We start from the raw sequence: 22,028 nt of genomic DNA on the forward strand, positions 1-22,028 counted from the left end.
AACTAAACAAAATCACAAGAGCAACAAAACAGGAGTGCAGCAATACAGCAGAAGGGAAAGCATCCACTTGCCTGAAAGGCTTGGTAAAGAAGCATGTCTTAACTTGACACTGAAAATGTTACAATGACACACCCCAGAAGGGAGGGAAATAAATAAATAAATAAATAAATAAATAAATAAATAAATAAATAAATAATAATAATTTATTACTTATACTCCACCCATCTTGCCGGGCTTCCCCAGCCACTCTGGGCGGCAGCCCTCTCATTTGTCACCAGTATTCAGTTGTTTGGGGCTTTTTATATTAACATCTTAGACTGGGCTCAGCAGCAAATTGGCAACCAGCACAAAATCTTTCAGGACCAGCAGTAACACCCAGCAGTAACCTAGCTAGCTGCTATATTATGCACCAGTTGCAGCTTCCAAACCATCTTCAAGGGGAACCCCATATAGTGCACTGCAATAAACTGATAAGGAAACATTAGCCACTGGCCTATAGTTAATATCATCTGGATCCAGGCTGGGCTGACTTGTAGCTTCTTTTAAAGAAGATGCAACAGCTTATTTTGTCAATGAAGAAAGAGCAAACGTGAGTTTAAGCACAGGGGCTTTCCTTATATCTTCTGCTGTGAATTCATTCAGCTTCTCTGCATTCACCTTTTCTTCCTTTTGACAGCTTTTGACTCCTTTACTGTTCAAAGGTCCAGCTGTCTACCTAGATGGTCTCTAACTACTCAAGTATTTTATGGTTGTTGATTTTTGTTTTTAGCAGCTGTCATCCTCAAATTCTTTTTTTGCATTGCTTACGGTCTGCTTGCAATACGAAAAGTCTTATTTCCCCCTGCTACGTGCATATTTTATAGTTTTGTTTTTCGTGTTTTAATTTTGGTCTATTATAATTGTTCTCCATATTATATACACTATAAAATGAAAATTTAAAACTTTACAAAAGAATCAGTTATTTAAAGACCTTAAACATAGAAGTTAAAAATCATTTGAAAGTTGGATGTAAACAAGGATCAAAGTAGCATACTTCTAAGTAGTACTAAGACCCTTCAAGTGAGGAAGACCAGAACACACCGCTAACCAAAAACCCTCTGCCAGCTTCAAAAGTTTGCAGGAAAACTAGGGCAGCAACAACATGGGCATATGGTGCCACAAAGATGTTGCCCTGGAGTAATTGTTCTTCATGCTTCATGCTACACTTCTTCCACATTCACTTTTTCATATCTCATCCAGGTTGAGAATTAAATGACATTACTAGCCACACTGGGCAGGGAACTGCAAACTTGAAGGTTCACTTCACTATTTTCACCATCATTTCCACCACCAGTACCAGCCTCAATTCTTTTTTTCCCCTTTTTAAAAAATCTAACCATTCAAAAAAGGAATGCAAAAAAAGAAAGAGGCCACTACTTTTGTAACTATGAAAAATACAAGCTAGAATGAACAATTTTCATTTAATAAGGAAAACAGACAGTAATAACACTTGCAATAAATTCACCCTAGAATGAACTAAGTATTGCCAATTTAATTTTGCATTAAATTACTATAAGACATTGCAAGAAGGTCAGGACAGGCTGATTTTAAATACTCAAAAGAACTCTGTTATAAACATGGAAATGAGCAATAACTCTACAGGACCACTGCGTAATTAAAGCCAATGTCGTAAAATCAATTCAGGTACAAACAAACAAAAAAAGATGAAATAACAGGATAAATAAGATATGAAACTTTAATAAACTTCACAATTGTCAACTCCCAGCAAGCAAAATATAGTAAGATCTTAGTGGCCTGTGGTGTTTTGCACTACAAATCACATCAACCAGTTAACATGGTCAGTGGTCAGAGCTGTAATCCACAACATCTGGAGATTACCAGGTTGGGGAAGATTGTTCTAGCAACTAAACCAATCAAGCAGTGAGAAGTAGGAATATAAACAGTACAAACTAAGTTGTGGATACCCTTTTCATTTCTTTTTTTAATGGCATTAGTTATTGACTTACATGCTGTATTTCCTGCTGGCTGGCTCTGTAGTTTTTCTTGGTTAAATTGTCCACCAGGTAGCTGATTTGAGACAAGGCCAGCGAGAGCGAGTCAAGATTCATTGCTGGTTGGGGCGGAAGCAGGCGGCCGAGCCCGGCGCAAAATCACCATTATTCCCCTTTAGTCACCTCAGAGACAGGTTAATTTTTTTCCAGTTAGCCTATATAATCAATTTATGCTGTATGTTCAGCTCTTCTTTCCCAGTATTCTCACTCTGTTCTGAACCATGGCACCTGCAAGACAAAATAGCAATAATTATACATAATCTATTTGCTAGTGACTGGTCATGTATAACTAAACAATCGTAAATGTAATGATGGTACAGGCCAGAGTTTTATGGGAAAGCACTTGCTTTGCAAGCAAAAGGTTGCAGATTCGATAAGGCTGTTAAAGGCAGTTTGAACTAGTTTATTTCAGGGGTCAGGAACTAGATCCGGCCCCGAGGGCTGAATCCAAAACTGCCACACCATCTGTGAACCACCTTCAACTGAAGAATCAAAGAGCACTCAAAGTACACTCTGGATACTTTCCAGCCCCAAATTTAATTAAAATTGGGACTGCAGAGGAAGTTTATTCCGCAGAAGAATATTCTGCCACTTACCCTTCCAAAAGGAGGGCTTGTATTTGACATTGAATTTCAATTCAGCAATGAAAGCGAGTCAAGGATCATCTGCATTTGGGAGCTAAAAGGAACAAGTGGCAGATCACGGTAATGCTCTCAATTGTTTCTCTAGAGCAGCGGTTCTCAACCTGTGGGTCCCCAGATGTTGTTGGACTACAACTCCCATCATCCCTGAGCTCTGGCCTTGCTAGCTAGGAGTGATGTTGTTGAACTACATTTTGGGATGCACAGGTTGAGAAAGGCTGCTCTAGAGCCACAGCAGTACCTGCCCCACACCTGAAGTCATAGGTGAGCGTGGCATGGGAGAAAATGGTATTGAAAGTCAATCTGGGGCTACAGGTAGGCTTGTGGCTATTCAAAGCCAGCATCATAAGCCACAGTCTGAAGTTGCCCTATTCGGACAAACCAACCAGAGTTAAAACTAACCACATTTGGCCCTAGTTTGGGCATAACAAGCCACTCCAAGGTGGAATAAAAAACAAGTGCTTTCGACTTCCTCCTCTAGGTTGCACTGGAAGAGGGAAGTAGTGCACAAGCCAAAGAACACTAAAATCCCTGTTTAGTGTATTGTCCAAATACAGTCAATAAGTCCAATCGGAGCAAAAGACTATTTTATTCAGATCTATAGAATTATGAATAGTCTTCACTTGTTAATGAGAACACAGGAGTTTATTTACACTTTCAACAGCATGAAGTGTCATGTATAAGATGTGTACCCAAGTACCAACTCCCAATTATTGTTTTAAGCAAATATACAATTTTTAAAAATAATTTTAAATGATCTGTTCATTGGCATTTGCCTCTCTTGACGGAAGCTTATCATTAGGATTGTAGGTTTCTTAATAGGTTATTGTCCTGCCAATATAGATTCCAAACTTATGAAATGATAAAATTGCTTCATGTTTACAAGGCAATCTTGAAATCTTCACCACTTTTGCTTTCAGTTTTTACAGGCCACTTCCAAGCCCAATGCGGAAAAGATTGCAAGGCCTGAAATTCTGCTGAAGAAAGATGATCATTCTGTAATATATGGAGAGAAGTGGCATTGATTTGTGGATGGACTGAATATGGGACAAAAGCACACAAAAAAAGTCAGAGAAACAAAGATTTCATCCTGATGAAGTGGGCAATAGAGGAAGTGTAAATGAGATTGGTAGACGGGAGGAAAGATGAGACGTTTGGCTGTGGATGTACAGTGGTCCCTCCAGATACGAACTTAATTCATTCCAGGGGTCCGTACGTACCCCGAAAAGTCTGCATCTAGTTTCTGCGCACACTGCACACACAAAGTTTCTGCGCACACGCACGGCATGACAAAACACTTCTGCGCATGCGGTGAAACCTGGAAGTATATACTTTGCTGCATTCGCAACCCGAAAGTTACGTTACCCAAAGGTAACATAACCTGAGGGTCCACTGTGCTGGCAACAATGACACATCCCAGTGGAAATATCAGAGAAGTGATATGGGATTGGAGGGAAATAAATATTTTTTTGGGGTACAGCTGTACAGCATTAGCATACAAGTGGTAGCAAAGCCACAGTATGTGATGAGGTTACCCAAAAAGAATGTACCAAGAGAAATAGCAGAGAGCCAAAAACAGAACCCTAAGGGATCCCTACAAACTGAGAAAGCAGAGGAAGACATTCCTCTCGTGTGTTAGAAGTCTGACTGGCCTCAACTAGAAGTCAGTCATTTGGTGTCACTGGTGTCCCATGCTGTGGAACACTTTTGCAGCAGTGATTTGGCAGGCACCCTTACTTTTGACTGTCAAGCATCTCTTGAAGACTTTTTAATGCCTATGCAATTGCTTAGCATTTTCTTGAGCAGCCAGTCATTTTAATGATTGTTCTGTACTGCTTTTAAAGGATTGTTATAATGTTGATGTATAATACCCCAATGTTTTCTGAGAGCAACATATATATACTTTTCTAAATAAATAATGATTAGCCAGTTAGGAAGAGAATCAACTGAGGACAGAATCAAGGACCTAGGGCTTAAAGGGAATCACAACTTAATTGTGATCAGCTGAATCAAGGGGTGGCAGAGAGATCAAGGAAGATGAGAACTGAACAGAAACCTTTCCACTTGCCAAATAAATTATTTTCATGAAATAAACTATTTTCTGAAGAAGTGTGCATGCACACAAAAGCTCATACCAGTAACTAACTTAGTTGGTCTCTAAGGTGCTACTGGAAGGGATTTTTTAATTTTATTTTCATGAGGGTAGCCAATATTGGTGAAATACATAGTGGGTAGTCAAAGTCTATCAAGGTTAGCCCAAATTCAGCTAGGGAACTTTTAGCATTTAAGCAGCAAGGTTTAAGACAAAGGAATCGACTAGCTACACTACAATTTAGATTACAACAAAACAGCTTTCAGCAACTTAAGCATTAGCCACTCTGCACAGATACTAACCAACTGGTAGGACTACCACTCAAACTACATTGTGACACACAGGGGCACAAAGCCACCTTAAATAAATATATAAATCTAATTATCTAAAAGGCAGAATTGAGTAGCTTAGTATTCTCAAAAACTAACAGCATATTAAAATAAAAAATCATGATGAATGTGTAAGATAAAACAAATTTAAATGTTTCAAAAGGGGGAGGGGGAGGAAGGGTGAAAGGAAGAGCTTCTTGAAAAATGAGAGCAAGATGAGAATTGCACACAAGTGGGAAACAAAACATGAGTAGCCAACATAAACTGATCGAAATGTCTAAATGAGCATGCAGCAGCTTCTGCCCCACCCATATTAGTTTATTGCCTCACACGCAGTATCAAGGGTAAAGGTTAGTAGTACCTGTTGTGTACGTTGAACAAATGGAACTACGTACAATGTTGACGGATGTTAAATGCTTTAACCTGTATGAGTTAAATATGGAACATCCTGAACAGAGCTCGAAAATCACATAACTTAGCACTAAAGTTTGCCACCTACCAAGGATTACAAGGTAGAGCTAACTACAATTGTGCTGCAAAGGAAGCCAATACTTTTGCTGAATTTGATTGGGATCCTAAAGCTGAAAGAGCTGTTCCTCAAGATGGTCTAGCTAATTCATGGTAAAGTGAGATTTGAACCAGCAACTTCCTAATTCATCGGTCTGCTAAATCCACTCCTTTACACAATAATTAGGCCTAAGTTGTTGGATCCATTATTGCTTCTAACTTGAGCCAAACCACAGCTATCATGGCCAGTAGCCACTGAAAGCCATTCAAATGGGTTGCCATTAGTCTTCTGTAGGAGCAGGTTTCAGTTTAACTATGCACTGTGTGAAGAATTACAGTGGTACCTCTGGTTGTGAACGGGATCTGTTCCAGAGGCCCGTTCGCAACCTGAAAGTGCGCAGGTGCACGGTGTGATTTGGCACTTGTGCACATGCGCGAGCAGCGAAACCCAGAAGTAACCCTTTCCGGTACTTCCGGTTCGCAACATGAAAAAACATAACATGAAATGTAACATGAGGTATGACTGTACTTCCTTTTGCCAATCCTCAATCTTCCAACACTAAGCTTCACTGCATGTTCATGAGTTCTAGTGCTATGACACAGAGAGAAAAACTTTTCTCTTCCCACTTTATCCATGCTGTGAATAATTTTATAAACTTCCATCATATCATACCATATATTTGTATAATGGCGCTATGATACTGAAAGTTTTATTTTAATTTTTCCACCCTAGTATGCCTTTTGCACACTGGGGTAGACATCCTCATTGAGTTACCTACTATGACCCCAATGGCTCATTCCTGGTCAGTCACTGCCAGTTCAGACTCCATGAGCATAGATGCATTATTATTCTTTGCATCACACTTTCTACACACTGAATTGCATTTGCCATTTTACAGTCCATTCACTCAGTTTAGAGAATATTTTTTGAAGCTCTTGAAAATATTTTGGGCACCTCATTGCTCACTCCTATGTCTAGATCCTCTATGAACAAGTTAAAAGGCACAGTATCAATTCCTGGAAAACTCCACTTTCTACAGCTCTCCATTCGGAGAACTTTCCGTTTATTCCTACTGTTTGCTTCCTATTAACCAATTCCTCTTGTCATAAACTTGTCATAAGCTTTTTGAAATGCAAGTACTGTAAGCAGATCACCTCTAACAATGTTTATTGACATTCTCAAAGAACTCTTAATAGCTTCATAAGACAAGAGTTGTCTTTGCAGAAGCTATGCAGGCTCTACTTCAGTAAGTCTTGTTCTCCCATATTCTTAGTTATTTTCTTATTAACAACACTTTAGATCACTTTTTTTTTTGGTACAAGAAAAGTCCAAGCCCATATAGGTGAAACCATGCGGTTCACATGAAAGGATAATGGTTTCAGTTCTGTAATATGAAGACAAGCAAATAAATCATTCTTCAAGTTACCAGAAAGCATTATTCCAGTGCCTGTCTCACCTGCCAAAAGAAGCCCGGCCAAACTGGCACCAGACCACAGACTTTTGCCAGAAATAAGATCCCACTACCTCCCCGTCTATCCCCGGTAAAGTAAGGATGTTTATAGGACGTTTGAAACAGATATAGCACCTATAAGCAGATTCAAGTCCGTCGTGGATCAGAGATAGGAGGAAAAAAGAACAAAAACGGGAATTAAGCTCTTTCTCCGCCTGTATTGTAGCAGCCTCTGACGGGTATCCTACAAGACGATTCGGGAGCGGCTGAGGAAGCCCAAGGGCGGCGCACACCTGGGGCTGGCGGGCGCCTCGACATGGATTAACTAAAGCCTCTGAACAAGCAACAACGCTTCCCGACCCGCCTCGTTCGCTCCCACAAGTAGTGGCCCAAGTCACTTCCGGCTTCGGAGGGCGGGCAGGACAGGCCAACGGAGCGGACGGGGCCCCTCACCATTTCTCAGCGGCCCAATTGGGACGGCCTCCTGGGTGCAGGCAGAAGCCCGCCGTTGCCGCGAGCGACCCTCGGCTTTTATTTATTCCGCGGCCGGACTCGCCTTCGGGGCGCAAGAGGGGAAGGAGGGAGAGAGGGGCAGGGGGTCTCCGGAAGGCCTCCTCACACCACCACAGGGGACAACACGTGCAGGGACAGGCGAGCTACGGGCAGGCCCAGCTCACCACTCCTTTGCTTAGCGCTTCAGCGCCGGCTACGCCGGGAGAGACGCGGGACGCAGGCCGCCCACCGCTACCGCCACTACCGCTCGGCCTCCCAGTGGCTTCCGCCAGCGCCGGCCTTGCCGCCTGGAGCGAACGGCGCGGTTCTCACCTGGGGCGGGCCGGGGGCGAGGGTCTCGGGGCCGGGGCGGGCGCCTGGCTGAGCCGCTCGCGCTTCTCTAGCTACCTCCTCCGCTGGTTCCCAAACAAAATGGCGCCGGGAGTCGCGCGCTCACGTCGCGGCCCTTCTCTTCCCGTCTTCCCCTGCGACGGACGTAAGGCCAGGGGGCGGGGGCTCCTCGATCTCGCTTAGCTCGCCCGCGCGAGGAAGCCCTGGCCCAATCGCAGGCTGTGTCCAGCTCCGCGCTCGATCCCGCCTCCCTGCTTTCGTCCAATCCCCACCTCGAGGGGCAGCGCGATATTATTTTTCCCCTTTGCGTCTGCGTAGGGACGAAGGCCAGGTTACCCAATCCGTGTTCGGAAGTGGTTGCTGGAAGGCGGCGCAAAGTGGAGGAGATAGCTAGGGGGCGCTGCAGAACTATCGGCCGACAAGGATTGGCTAAAGGCAATATTGAGCTCAGCTTGGCCAATCATAACGTGGCGCCACGAAGGGAGCGTGTCAGCTACGACCAATAACAGTCGGGCGCGGTTGCTGTGGCCGAGGAGCCAGGCGTGAGGCGCGATTCCTTGGGAAGTGTAACGGGGCAGCTAGGAGGTCGACGAGCACTCCACCCTGTAAGGAAGCGCATGCGCACGGGCTTCCCGGAGAGCGGGGGTGCGCCTGAGGCGGTTGTGCAGCTGCTAAGCGGGTCTTCGCAGCCTCCCTTCGGAGCCGCTCCCGGTGCCTGGCTTGTGGGGTCCTCTCGGAAGGCCGCTTCCCTGGGGCTTCTCCGCGGGGCCAGAGTAGACGGGGGGCTGAGGGGGACCAAAGAGTTGGAGAAGCAGCATCCTGGGTGGGGGAAACCACGTGCCATTGGGGTCTGTTTCCTTCAGGAAAATAAAAAGGGCAACTGAGAGCGGACGTGAAAGAGGTGCTTAAAACCACGGCGGTGCGGTGGAGAAAGTGGGCAAAGAAGTCCCCCCCCCCGTAACGTTGGACCCCCGCCAGTGAAGCTGAATGTTGCAAGATTCAGGCCCGACCAACTCTCTGCTACTTCCTCCTCGCCTAATTAAAGTGTGTTGCGAGGCCCACAACTCTGAGGGCTTTAACAAATCTTTTTAGGCACATTCGTGGAGGAGGAGAATGGATACTAGCCAGGGCAGCTGTGTACAGTGCCGCCAGTAGTGAAGGCTGAGAGGCCTCCAAGTAGGTTAGTGGACAGCACAAGTGTGTTGCCTTCATGTGTCTGCTTTGGGGCTTCTGGCAGGCATTGGATTGGCCACTCTGAAAATAGGTTGTTGGACCAGGTTGATGGCCTGATCAAGCAGTGCTCTTCCAGTTTATTTAATTTGTATACCACCCATAAATCTCGGCAGTCCACAACATAAAATCACAATGTACAAAACACAAAATATGTAATAAAAATAAAATCAAAGACAACTCAATAATATCTCCTTCCACAGCACATTTTAAAAGGGCACCGGATGTCAGTTGGCCAAAGGCCTGGTTAAAGAGGACCATTCCACAAATGGAAAGCCATTGCAGAAAAGGACCATTCTCGTGTTGCCACTCTGAACCTCTTGTGGAGGGGCCTTCCAATGGCTCTTCTTAAACTTCTGATATGTAACAACAACAACAACAATAATAATAATAATTTATTATTTGTACCCCGCCCATCTGGCTGGGTTTCCCCAGCCACTCTGGGCGGCTTCCAACAAAGATGAAAAATACACTAAAATGTCGTCTTCTGAATGTCAGGTAGTTGTTTATCGCTTTGACATCTGATGGGAGGGCGTTCCACAGGGCGGGCGCCACTACCGAGAAGGCCCTCTGCCTGGTTCCAACAAGAATGGGTGTTGGTATTAATCTTCCCCTGCTGCCATTTTCCCAGCAAAAATTACCTGGGGTAGGGTATCCTTGCACAGACCAGAGTTTTAATTCTAGGAAATAGGTTGTTTTAAATCCCAGAACCCCAATCCTGATCTTTCTCCCCCTTCCCCAAAGTGAATTGCAAAAAGGCATCATTGCATATGGTTTGGCTCTGCAGAGTAGGACATACTGGGTTTTTTGACTACGTGCCATTCTGTGCAGCTTCACACAGTCAATTAAGAGTTGGCTGAAAGCCAAGGATGGCTGAGCAGAGAGGAGTTATTCTGCCTGGAGATATGAGACCTTGGATACTGCTCTACCATTGGTTGAGGTCTCACACAGGCATGATGACTTATGACCTTACTGACTGGATAGTTTGTTGATCAGTGTGGTGTTCTGAGAGTCGTTTGGAGTTTGTTATGAGAGAGCTAGTTAAGATCTGTTTCTGTTCTTGTATATAGTAACTTGTGGAGTCTGCTGTAAATAATAAACACCTCTAAATAACCAAATTACTGGTAGCAGCGTCTTGTTCCTGCTTCGTCCATCCTGCCTGCAACTGATTGCTTTCCGGAACTCTGCATATGCTCTGCTAAGGTCTGGCTAAGGTCCTGCAACAGGTCAATGTTGCGAAACACCACTAGGACACTGGTAGTTTCCCCTGTAACTCTCTTGCTGTTTGTGGCTTTGCTCTTCAAGGGCTCCAGCCAAGTAGGCAGGACTTTGTAAAATCTGTTTTGGCAGCTTGTGAGCCTTGTAGACCTCAGGTTGGAGTGGAGGAGGATTTTCTGTCATAGCATGAAAAGCTGGGTAGAGTTGAGACAATCCCTGCCCCCTCCCTCTGCCCCTATGGCAATCGGATGACCAGCCTGGTCCTACCCAGTGACAGAGCAGCCTCAGAGACCTTGCTCCTTTCCCACAACAACAAAAAACACTTCCAACTGCCTGTTGCTCTTTGGCAAGGGAAGAGCAAGCCATTCTGGCCCTATGTCACCAACCAGACGATGAAGAGCCAGTTGCATACTTGCACCACTTTTATGTGAGGAAAGGAGCATAACCTCAGCTGGATGTGGAGGCTTTTGTACAACTTATGCTCTGTTCTCACAACATTAGGCTGATCTCCCCTGTTTCTCTTGCTTTCTTTTAGTTGGTAAGTCAAAGGGAAGGGCCTGCTACTTTTTTTATGTAAGCTGCTTTGTGAAACAATATTTTTCTGAAAGCAGTATATAAATATAATAAATATATTCAGGTAGGGTTGCCATATTTCAAAAAGTAAAAACCAGGACACCCCAAAAGTTGTTGAGCTTTTTTATATATACAAAAACATGATGTATGTCAGCCCTAGAATCAGGTCATGTTATAGGTTCTCTACCACAGAGCGGGGGGCATTTCTGTGTGATGCCCCCCCCCCAAAGTGCCATAGACGTATCTGTTCTCCCTGCCCTGCCAAGATTGACCACACACCCAAGAGATTACATGATTTAATAAGTTTTTGCAACTATTCAGTCATAAGAAGATAAGTATGTACATAGCTTCAATTATGTTACTATGTTACAAAGTATTGCGTACTATGTGGAATACCATTTCCCCATAACTTTTCAGTGACATTTACTATTTTAAAAGGCATTAGATCAGATGTAGCTGGCTTTGGAGAGGAAGCATTCAAACATCTTCTGAGCTTGTCCAGGCTTATACTGTGGAACCATGTGACCAGCACCCTATATATAAGAGAGAAGACGGTTTAGAAAAGAGCTGAGAAAGCACATCTGAAATAATTTCCCCCTGCCTAAAACATCGTGAAGGATACTGGAAGCTTATATTGAGCAGAGCAAGAAGAGGCAACATCTGTGTGAAGGAGAGAAAGCAACTTTCTGCCAGTGCTGTCTTGATAATGTGTGTACAATTAATCACATATTGGCTGTGTTTTCACATAAATTGGGGTTAATGTTATTTAACAAACAAGCCATGTATTGTTTATTTAGAGCAGGTGTGGGAAACCGTGGCCCTCCAGTTGTTGCTGAACTACAACTCCCATCATCATTAGCCATGCTTGCTGGGACTGATGGGAGTGGTGGTTCAGCAACAGCTGGCAAACCAAAGGTTCCCCACACCTGCTTAGATCTTATTTTGTTTTCTAGCTACTCTTGCGTCATGCCTTCCCAGCTTGAGGAGCATCTGGGGTAACAGGTAGGGAAAACAACCATAGTTAAGCAGGGTTGTTAGGTTCATAAGTAATGTTAAACCATAGTTAGAATAAGCCATGATTTTTAAGTCAATACCAAGCCATGGCTTCACATTGTCATTTGCTGACAGAAAATAAACAGGCTAGTTTGCTGATATGTTTTCACATGTTCAGACAAACCACAGTTACACTAACAAACCATAGTTTAATGTTACATGAGAACCAGGCCTTTGTTACAGGGCCCAGGATTACACCTAAGCCCTTTTAATAATGGGTCTCTCCAGCTTGAGAAGCCATTGCCTCCAACGTGTTAGCTTGAGAAGCCATTGCCTCCAACGTGTATTCTGTTGGCTGCTTATGCTCTAACTCTGACCAGCATTTTTTATGGGACACTGCACACAAACACATAGGTGAGGGACTGGCTGCTTCTGTAGGGCACATGGAACAGATGGCAGGTCCTGTTTAACTGTGTACTAAAATCATAGTTGTCGCTTGATAGGGAGGTGATCTAGCAAGTAATAGCATTTCCCGGGCTAGAAGTAGTGTAAACTCAATCAAGCCATGAGTGCCAGCCAAACCCCCCCCCCCATGTATTGGGGGCAACATTTTATTTGGTCTGTCTCTGATTGGTAGTCAGTGCAGCAGTTTCCCCCAGGCTTTTTCTTAAAGGTTTATCCTGGGAGCAAAAAGCCTCATTTTTAAGGGCAGAAGATTCCCAATGTAAAACTGTTACCCAGATCAGCACTTTTGCCTGCTAGGACCCATTTTGGCTAATAAATAAAAGGTGCTTCCTCCTCCTAGAACCTGAAGGAAAAGCTGGAAGAGTAGAAGTAGCAATCTTTTATAACCCAATGCTTTATATATTGGCTTTATTTACTGTTGGAAGAGGGGTCAACCTTTTTCTGTGGCTGTGTTGGGATGAAATCTGTAAAGCAGTCACTGCGCCCATCACAAACCTCTATCTTGAGAGCCATGTCATGCTTAAAAAATAACTGAGCCCATATAATGTGCTTTCTAAACAAGCTTTTGGCTCTGCTCCTGCTTTAAAGTATTGGCTGTTAGTGTTGCTCTTCCTGTTTTTGTGTTATCCTGCTGTTCATAAACTTGTTATTTTGTCTTTTAATTATTAGCTTGTTGCTGATTTTTACTTTAAATCTGCTTTGAGTAACACTGTTGTACAGGGGAGAAGCACGGCGTAAATCTTTTAAATAATGAAAAGTATAATGCCCACTGACCTTTACGGTGAGAAATGTGATCTTCTCATACTCCTTGAAAAATCCTGCAATCTGATCATTGAAATACCAGGGCTGGTAATCATTTAGCACCTGTGGAATTAATGAAAAAGAAGGTCACAAACTGGAAATGGACAGCAGACCCAATATTAGTGTACATACTAGTCTATCACGGATGCTCCAAAACTGGCTCTTAGTAGACTTATTACTCCAGATCATGTTTTGCTAACTTTCTCTTCATCTCTGCCCATCCATTCTAACTTCTTTTCTAAATGACAGCTTGGTTATGTCTTTAACAACAACTGCACATCTGTCGGTGTTGGAAACCTGGGTCCTAAAAGGCAGGATCAGCTGTGTCTTCCCACATAAATTAAGGAGCAATAGGTTTTCAATACAGCACTTAAGATATGCAAAGTTCAAAGGAGTTACTTACAGTCTGATTTAAAGACTCAACAAACTTTTCAGCCCCCAAGAAGTTGCAGGCCATGTCCACGTCTCCATTATAAACCAATGCTCGTAGGTCCTGAGCCAGCAGATACTTGTAGAAGGGAGTCATGTCTCTGTACACCCTTTGGTAATGAGCGCTAACCTGTGTACTGCATGGAGAAGAGAAATGCATTGGGGGGTTTCAAGGAGCTTGGGCCCCTTATCCCCTCTCCCCTTTGTTTCACCAGTAAGATCAATCAAGGGTGCCCTTTTGATTTTGTCACCAAAATGCAAATCCAAGCTGCCAAGAGCATGCAAGTTGGGGTTCTCATTGACTGCCAGCAGCCACAGAATTCCTTTCTTGCCCCTGCAGGCCTATCAGAATATGAGCATGTGCCAAGGCCATCCACCACCAAGTGGTTTCAAGAGGAAATGATGCTGAATATACAAACCCATGTACTCTATACCTTGCCCCAGAGGAAGAATAATAAATAAGCTGGGGAGAAATAAATGTTCCCAACCTTAGCGGTCCACAACTGAGACAAATATCCTTTATAATTTAATCCAGTGATGTCTGGAAGGCAGTTTGTTTTACAACTGCTTCAGAATTCTCATACAATTGAGATCCAACTTATTAGTTTCAGCCAAAATCTTTTAATGCCCAGTAGTAGCAGTTAGTTGTTGTATTCATTGTCTCTTTTAAGGAAAACCATCTAAGCCACATTACGACATTTTAATGGAAAATGGTGGTAAGCATCAGTACTTTTCTAAGTACTGTACAGAAAAATGCTGTACAGTACAGAAAAATGCACAACTATGCTAGGTGTGAACAAACGTAAGGATTAGCCATGTGGAAAACCTTACCCATGGAGAAGTTATTTTTGCAAATAAATTTCCTGAACATGTAATGTAACTTCTCAGTGAGACTGAAATACCCAAATAAAAAATGATAAGGTTTTGCACACTCCTCCAAATGCCCAACAAAAATACCACAGAAGACTATTGATGACTGCATGTCAGTAAGATGAACAAGGAGAAGAAAGGTCCATTTGTAACCTGAAAAAGCTCTACCAGATGACTCACTATGCATGCAACCCCAATAAAGAAGCGGGGGAAAGATTTCTTCAATATCATAAAGGACTTATGCCACATCTTACAAGATGACTGTAACATGATTGTTGTTCTCCCAGGACTATCAGTATTGGAGATCTGTCAGCTCACCCAAGGGGTCTTGAAGAAGCAAGATAGTCAGTACATCAATAAAATCTTCAGTTCCCTTCACTTGATTTCATATTGTACATCCATACAAAAATTGGAAGTATTTGGGACAGAATTATCTGGGAAAGGAGACTACCCTTGCAGATAATTCTGACATCACTTCCCCAGCTTCCAGGCTTAGGGCAATAAAGTATGGGCAGAGTGAACCAGGTGCTTCATATTAGAGGGTTGTCAAAACAAAAATGGGGAAGCTGTTTTTGTTGCAGTCTGCATTTTCATTTGATCTCAGTCCTAGTACATACCCATATGTTATCAAGCTCTGGCAACCTGCAGTGCATCAGTTCTATACCAGCAGAGAAACACCACTTTTTCACAAAGCCTCGCCAGGCCACTGCCCTTCATTACCATTCCATTACCAAACAACTTTTGCATGCTTCTGAAGGGCAGAAACATTTGATGGGAGTCACCTGCAGAGCTCCCAGTCTGGGAGAGTGCTGGGGATGTGGAGAGCCTGCCGGACTTCATCCTGGTTCAGCCACACATACATAGCGGTGGCATTTATACAATGTGGCACTCCTGGGATAGAGCCAATTTTCTGAAAGTGAAAGCAAGGAGAAGGCAAGATGAGGTTGAATTCTTCTGGGAAAAGCTGGTGCAAGATACCAGCACCTTGCTTTGCCAGACCTAAGCCTGATTCAGCAAGTGGCCCATAGTTCATTTATAAATGGATGAATCATGCCTTCACAGCATAAACTTTTGGGAATAAATTTCCATACTGAATATTAATGCTTAAGAAAATGGGGGTTTTTTTTGGTTTTTTTAAGTTTGCCAAATTCACAGAATCGCTAGAGCCACCTGAGTGATGTACATTTGATGAAGATAGCCTAGCTACTCACTGGCACTGGAACATCAAACTGGTAGTGGTGGAAGAGGCTCGAGAAATCAGCTTCATAACGCTCCTGGTAGTGTGCTCCTCCCCAGCAAGATGCGTAGAGGTTGTACACGTTGAGGCCAATTCCATAAAGAATTCCATAGGCTTGTGATATCTTGAGGATGGGAACAGGGAAGAAGAGAAGAGTTAGCTACGCTCTGAGTTTATGTGCAGAAAGAGGAGAAAGGAAACAGATGTGTGGAATTCGGTAATATTTAAAGCCTTTGAGGGTCATCAGTTTATTTTTATGGGTTTATTATCAAATTCATATCTTGCCCTTCTGCCCAAAGGAGCCCAGGGCAGCTAACAACAAAGCGATAAAACATATTCCAAAATCTTAAAAACAATTCCAGTACAGATGCTGACTAGGGTAAAGATAACCACTGAAAAGACAAGAGATTGCACCTGTGTAATATTCAAGGGGAGGGGATTCCAAAGGTTAGGTGTCCCAACACTAAGGACCTGATTACTACATTGTGCAGAATAGACCTCATTATAAGATGGTATCTGCAGGCAGTCTTCACCTATAGAGCACTGTGATCAACTGAATATATAAGGGGTGGGATTATCAGGAATCCTAGTTCCAAGGTGTATAGGGATTTATGCGCCAAAACCAGCACATTGAACTTAGCCCAGTAACTACGTAATTAGCACCCATTGCAATTATTTCAACGGTGTGGTAACATGTTGGCAACATCCTAATGCTGTTCAGAGAATTTGGTGTAGTAGGTGCTATGGGCACAAAATAGGTCAGAGACATTTCCGGAAGACTTTACTAAACCATAATCTACCAGTTCAGGCCAAAACACATTATTGCATAACAGTTAGAACATTCTAGTTTGTGGCCAGGTGCAAATGGAGTTTGCAAAGTGCACACTACATGAGTTAGTATCAAGGATTTTCAGTCCAGGCACTCACTGCTGTGATACAATCACTGTTCATGTTGCTGGAGAAGTTGCAAGTTCCTTCATCACAGCAGTTTTCGTTCAAGGAGGCCCACAAGCTGTAAGGCAGGAGAGAAGGAGGTGGAGTGTCAGGTAGAGGGAAGCTTATTCATTTTTATTCAGTCATTAAATTTGTATACCACCCTTCACTCAAAGATCACAGGGTGGTTCACAACTTAGAAGCACAAAGTGCGCGCACACACACACACACCGGCTCCCCTGCCCAACAAAGGAGAACAGATAGTTCAAATGTTGACAGATATCTGTCCTGTGTTCCTTGGAGATGTCAACAACCTCCCTGACTATTCTGCCTACAGTTTCTGCAAGTTAAGCTTTCCTTTCTGTCCTCTCTTCAGTGGAGATAATTGCTAATTTTATTCACTGAAGGAAGGACAGGAAACAATGGCTTCCCCTTATTTAGCACACCTTTGACTCACTTGCCGTCCAACCACCTTGCTTGCCAGTTTCTTGTTTCTGATGTCCTCAGTGATACATAATAAGGGCAAGACACTTTACTACAGTCTCCACTCTCCTTTTTTGCTTCTGATTTGATCTGGCAAATGGAGAAGGCGGGGACAATTCTTTTAGAGGCCAGGTGTGAACTTGGAGCTACCAGTTGTTGACTTGTATGGTGGGAGATTTACTTGTGGCCACTTGCTGACCCAACTCCCCTTGTCCTCTTCTGTACTCACTCATCTCCAAACACTCCATGGTAGTAGGCAAATTCCATCAGTGTCTCGTCATTGAGGAAATAGCTCAGCATGCCATTGCCAACTCCAAATCCCTGAGGAATCAGATAACAAAAGATCATGCCAAGAAAGGAGGAGTTGTATGAAATTGGATGATGGGATAGTTAGTTGAAAGGCTATAATTAGAACCAGGCCTGATGCCAGGTTTGAAGATAGCAGGCAGAGGAACTGTAGTGACTAGTGCCTCTTGAGATACAGCACAACTGGATGTGGGGCAATGGCACCGGACATTCAGAGGCAGCTACTAAGCAAGGCCTTCAAAGCGGATCTACCTCCCCACTTCTAGGCATGTCCTTTCCATGTGGCCTGGTTTGGATGTGAGAGGAGTGAGGCCTTCAGGGCTTGTTGTCATCAGGGCAAAATCTGCATTAGTGGCTTCTGCTTGTGGGTTGGCAGTGCTCACTCATTGCCCCTAAATGTGCCATTTGGCCTACATAGAAGATCTTAGCTCTCCTAGTTTTCCAGTGACTCTGCTTCCTGTGCCGCGATTGTGTTTACCTTCAGGTTAATTCCTGCTGATCCTTCCGCAATCTTGGCAGTGAGAGTAGGGACATAGATTCCACCATAACTTTCCCCAAAAACATAAAATTCGTTGTTTGCAAAGTCTGGGAATTTAGCAAAGAAACTCTGGAGAGCCTGGTAGTTGTCCTCAGCTACCTGAAGTAGGGAGAAATTTTGACCCACCACTTAGCTTTGGTACAAATAATAGGATAGAATTTGATGTGCATATCATGTGAGGCTGCATTAAGAAACACACTCCTGGCATTATCTTCTCCCATCCCACCCCTCTGCTCCTCATCCATCAGGAGTATATGACAGAAGTCTTGATTTGTCTCAATGAACATCCAAATAAAGACTTCTCCTACCTGTAAGGCAAATGGAATCTGTCCCAACAATATTTACAAACTTTGTGAGCTGATTCCTCACAGCCCAGGCAGCTGTGTAGGAAGTCTATATTGCCTCTGGATAGAACCATGCCATACATTTAAGGCACAGCCAATGCACATTTACAACACATGGCTCCCCCAAAGAATGCTGATAATTGTAGTTTCTTCCTCAAAGAGCTGCAGTTCCCAGTGCCCTTAGCAATCTACGATTCCCAGGATTCTTTAGGGGAAGTCGTATGATTTAAATGTGCACTGGCTGTGTTTTAAAACCGTGACTGAGGTCCAGCTCAGAGGGCCTTCTGGCAGTTCCCTCATTTTGAAAAAGTGAAGTTACAGGGAGCCAGACAGAGGGCCTTTTTGGTAGTGGCGCCCACCCAGTGGAACACTCCCATCCAATGTCAAAGATATAAACAATTATATGACTTTCTGTAGACATCTGAAGCCAGCCCTGTATTGGGAAGCTTTTAATGTTTGATGTATCATGTGTTCTTTTATACTCTGTTGGAAGCTGCCCAGGGTGACTGGGGCAACCCAGTCAGTTGGGTGGAGTACAAATTAATTATGATGATGATGTATGGTGTGGTTCTGCCCTATATTACTGCCACAGGACTAACAACCTTCCCCCATCAGCTGCTACCATCACCATTCCATCTATTGCCCCACCCACCACTGGCATGTGATATGAAACGCCCCCATTTTGTTTACTAGAGAATGTGGTCCGTAGGCCAGGAATGAACAGCAAATGACCTACCTGGCTGTCATTGATAGGGCTGTCCTCTGTGGCATAGGAATAGCCAACTCCAGCCGGAGATTCCATGTAAAGCACGTTGGCTACCTTGTTCCAGCTGTTGGGGTTCAGGTAGAGTGTTGCATCATCATTCAGCTACACAAAACCACGAGGTAGACAAAGAGGGATACTTTGGGGATGTGAGGTATTTGCAGCATGCTGTTCACTAAATCTTCCATATCAATTGCCTCCAAGCAGCATCTCAGATTCCCAGTCCTTGAGAAATCAGGCATCTGTGAGTTGGTCTGGGCATTATTGCGGGATTGCCATACACCCAGATTCTCCCGGACACATACAGAATACTGCAGTCGGCAGCAGTGTCCAGGCGGAAATCAAGCAAATGTCGGGGAAAATCCCCAAAAAAGTTCAACAGCTTTGGGCAAAACTAAAGCAACATAGAGCCCCTTTGCACCTGGCTCTGGTGATCTCATATTAAGTAAATAATGTTGCCTCTGTGCCGGTATAGAGCACCTTTCCCTCCTGGAAGAATGATCCCAGGCAGCCTCCACAACTTTGATATGAGATCAAGAGCGTCAGGTCCAGTTGAGCCTCAACTGCCTGATCCACAACCCCTTCCTTTCCCCATGTTTCTCCCCTTTCCCATCAGCATACAGAGCAGCCACAGACTCACATGGAAAGGTCCATTCTCAGCCAGGAGGCCTTCCATGGAACTACAGCCAGGTCCCCCATTTAGCCAGAGCACCACGGGGTCAGTTGCTGGGTTGCCCTGAGACTCCACAAACCTGTCAGGATGGAAAGGGAGAGAGCAAACACCCTGATGGATATCTTTAGAGGAGGCCCAAAGAATGGAGACGCGAGGAAGATACCTGATACAGTAGCAGACTTTGGGCTCTCAAATTTCAGCGGCACCCTGTGTGACGCTAATATTTGGTGCAACCTCGCTTCTTATGCTTTGTTCTACAGCATTGTTTTGGTGAACCCTGCAGTGTGGCACCCAGTGTGACTGCTCTGGTTGTGCCATCCTAAAACTCCCTCTGCCTGATGTTGTAGCAGTCTTACAGCTAAGCATGCCTGTGCTGAGTGAGGGGCTGCATTGGGAACATGGAAGGAGGAACAGGGGCATCATCATTGGGGGTGTAAATAAATGTGGTGTTAGCTGGTGGGACTAGTAGGGCAGAAGGCAGAGAGGCTAATGGTAGGCAGAGATAGGTGGAGCCACAGCCAGCAACAGGCAGAGCCAGAAAATTTTGTCCCCATTTTCCTCCCAAGTGAGTTCTACAAGATCAACCTTGAGACTGAGGAAGAGGAAGGTGGCAAGCAGGGCCATTGTAAATCATAAGGCAGGCAGTTGTGACATGGCTAAGGTTGGTGGGGCTGTGTCACATTTACGCTAGTGAACCAGCCCCCACTGAATCAACATTTTCCTCCATGCAGCTACCCTATGGGCAGGAATCCAGGAGAGAGGCAGGCAAGAAACTACAACATCCAACATGGCAGCCTGCTCCTACTGGACCTGCCTCCCTCCTGCCCCCACCCCCGCCCCTCTGGAAGGCCAGGGATCACCACCAGAAATGAAACAGCTTCTGTTTTCATAATGGTCTTATTGTTATTGCACTTTCACTTTATTTGTAAGCTGTCTTGGGGGAAATTTGTGCCTGTAAAGGGAAGACACAAATTATTATAATCAATCAATCAATCAAGCTAATGTTACAAGCAACCAACTTATTCTTAGGCTGCTCCACACAGCTAGTTCCAGGGCAGTAGAGAAGCATAAACGTTTCTGTAAGCTGCAGCTCATCCAGAACATATTGGCAAAGGCAATTTCAACAAACGGTTAGCAAGAGCATAAGGACATCAGAAGAGCCTGCTGGATCACACCCAAGGGGGCCCATCTAGCCCAGCACCCTGCTCTCACAGGGGCCAACCCAAGGGAAACCTGCAGGCAAGACCCAAACGCAAGAGTGCTCTGCCCTCCTGCACATTCCACCAACTGGCATTCAGAAGTGTTGCTGCTGCTGCCAATGGTGGAAGTCCATGAAGCAGCTGTTGCCTGGATGTTAGCAATGTGTCTAGCCAGGATTAGCTTTTTAGCTCTTAATTAATGAGCAATTGGAAGCATGCATTAGGTCAGCCAGCACATACCCAAAAGCAACGAACAGTTCAATGAAGAGGAGACATGAATATTAACTCAAACTCTCTCTGTCTCTCTGCTTACCAGTAATGGAAGTATTGGCCAGATCCTGCCTGGAGATAGCCAGACCATTGCTGGAAGGTTGGCATCTCAGACAGTCCTGGCAGGGAAGTGATGAGATCCGGCGAAGCATCTGTCCCTGAGCAGAGGCCAAAGGAAACACTGAAGATGGCGCACAACCTGAACAAGAGGTGCATGGTGCTGTTTTGGGACAGGCTGCCATAGTGGTGGAGTTGCAGGGCACCTTATATCATGCTTGGCTTGTGTACTCTGATAACAAGCCAACAGCATAATCTTGTTTCTTGATTACTAGAAATAATGGGAAGGTGGGCAGCGTAGCTCAATGTACCAGCAAAACACAAGCCAGGCTTCTTTGGAAGGAAATGTCACTTTGAAATGTCACCTTCACCTTGTTTAGCCTAACAAGACTTCAGATTAGATTGTCCAATTTGGCTAAGTTTCTGGCTTCAAGGTAAATTATGATCAATCTTTTCCAAGCGTTAGTACTGATACGGTTAAGTGACACTTCCTTAATGGAATCTCTCAAAATCCGAGAAGCAGAAATATCTAGGCACAGGGCTAGATCTAGGTTTGATGAGGCCCTAAGCTACTAAAAATAATGGGGCCCTTTATATGTGATATTTTAGGGAGCAGGCTAGCAAGTGGGACCCATTACTTACATAATAGGAGCCCACACAACACAAAACACTGTTGCTGTATGTAGGTTTTATTTATTTATTATATTTTGGAAATGAACATCCAGTTGTTTT

At 44.2% G+C, this 22,028-nt stretch overlaps 2 protein-coding genes across 13 annotated transcripts in view; both read right to left on the reverse strand.

Moving 5' to 3' along the window:
• CNOT1 (CCR4-NOT transcription complex subunit 1) overlaps positions 1 to 8,061 on the reverse strand; it is a 57,653-nt gene extending 49,592 nt beyond the window's left edge. For 6 of the 12 annotated variants that reach the window (XM_053399373.1, XM_053399371.1, XM_053399372.1 and 3 more), the window contains exons 1-2: positions 7,897 to 8,027; positions 2,007 to 2,279 (exon numbers count right to left, since the gene is read on the reverse strand). In XM_053399373.1, coding sequence (XP_053255348.1) covers positions 2,007 to 2,108 — 102 coding nt within the window. In that variant the 5' untranslated portion in view covers positions 2,109 to 2,279; positions 7,897 to 8,027. Of the gene's footprint in view, positions 1 to 2,006; positions 2,280 to 7,748; positions 7,769 to 7,896 lie in introns of those variants that run through there. The other 6 variants (XM_053399375.1, XM_053399369.1, XM_053399367.1 and 3 more) reach the window with 4 other exon arrangements.
• Positions 8,062 to 11,218: 3,157 nt separating this feature from the next.
• LOC128419075 (lysosomal protective protein-like) lies at positions 11,219 to 21,498 on the reverse strand. Its single transcript, XM_053399384.1, has 11 exons — positions 21,283 to 21,498; positions 19,738 to 19,849; positions 19,067 to 19,202; positions 17,931 to 18,085; positions 17,376 to 17,467; positions 16,658 to 16,742; positions 15,705 to 15,854; positions 15,276 to 15,403; positions 13,598 to 13,760; positions 13,168 to 13,257; positions 11,219 to 11,468 (listed from the first exon to the last, which is right to left on the reverse strand). The coding sequence occupies exons 1-11, from the start codon at positions 21,453 to 21,455 to the stop codon at positions 11,382 to 11,384; spliced, it is 1,371 nt and encodes a 456-aa protein (XP_053255359.1). The 5' UTR covers positions 21,456 to 21,498; the 3' UTR covers positions 11,219 to 11,381.
• Positions 21,499 to 22,028: the final 530 nt, after the last annotated feature.

Source organism: Podarcis raffonei, chromosome 8 (genome assembly GCF_027172205.1).
Source record: "Podarcis raffonei isolate rPodRaf1 chromosome 8, rPodRaf1.pri, whole genome shotgun sequence".
Taxonomy (NCBI): domain Eukaryota; kingdom Metazoa; phylum Chordata; class Lepidosauria; order Squamata; family Lacertidae; genus Podarcis; species Podarcis raffonei.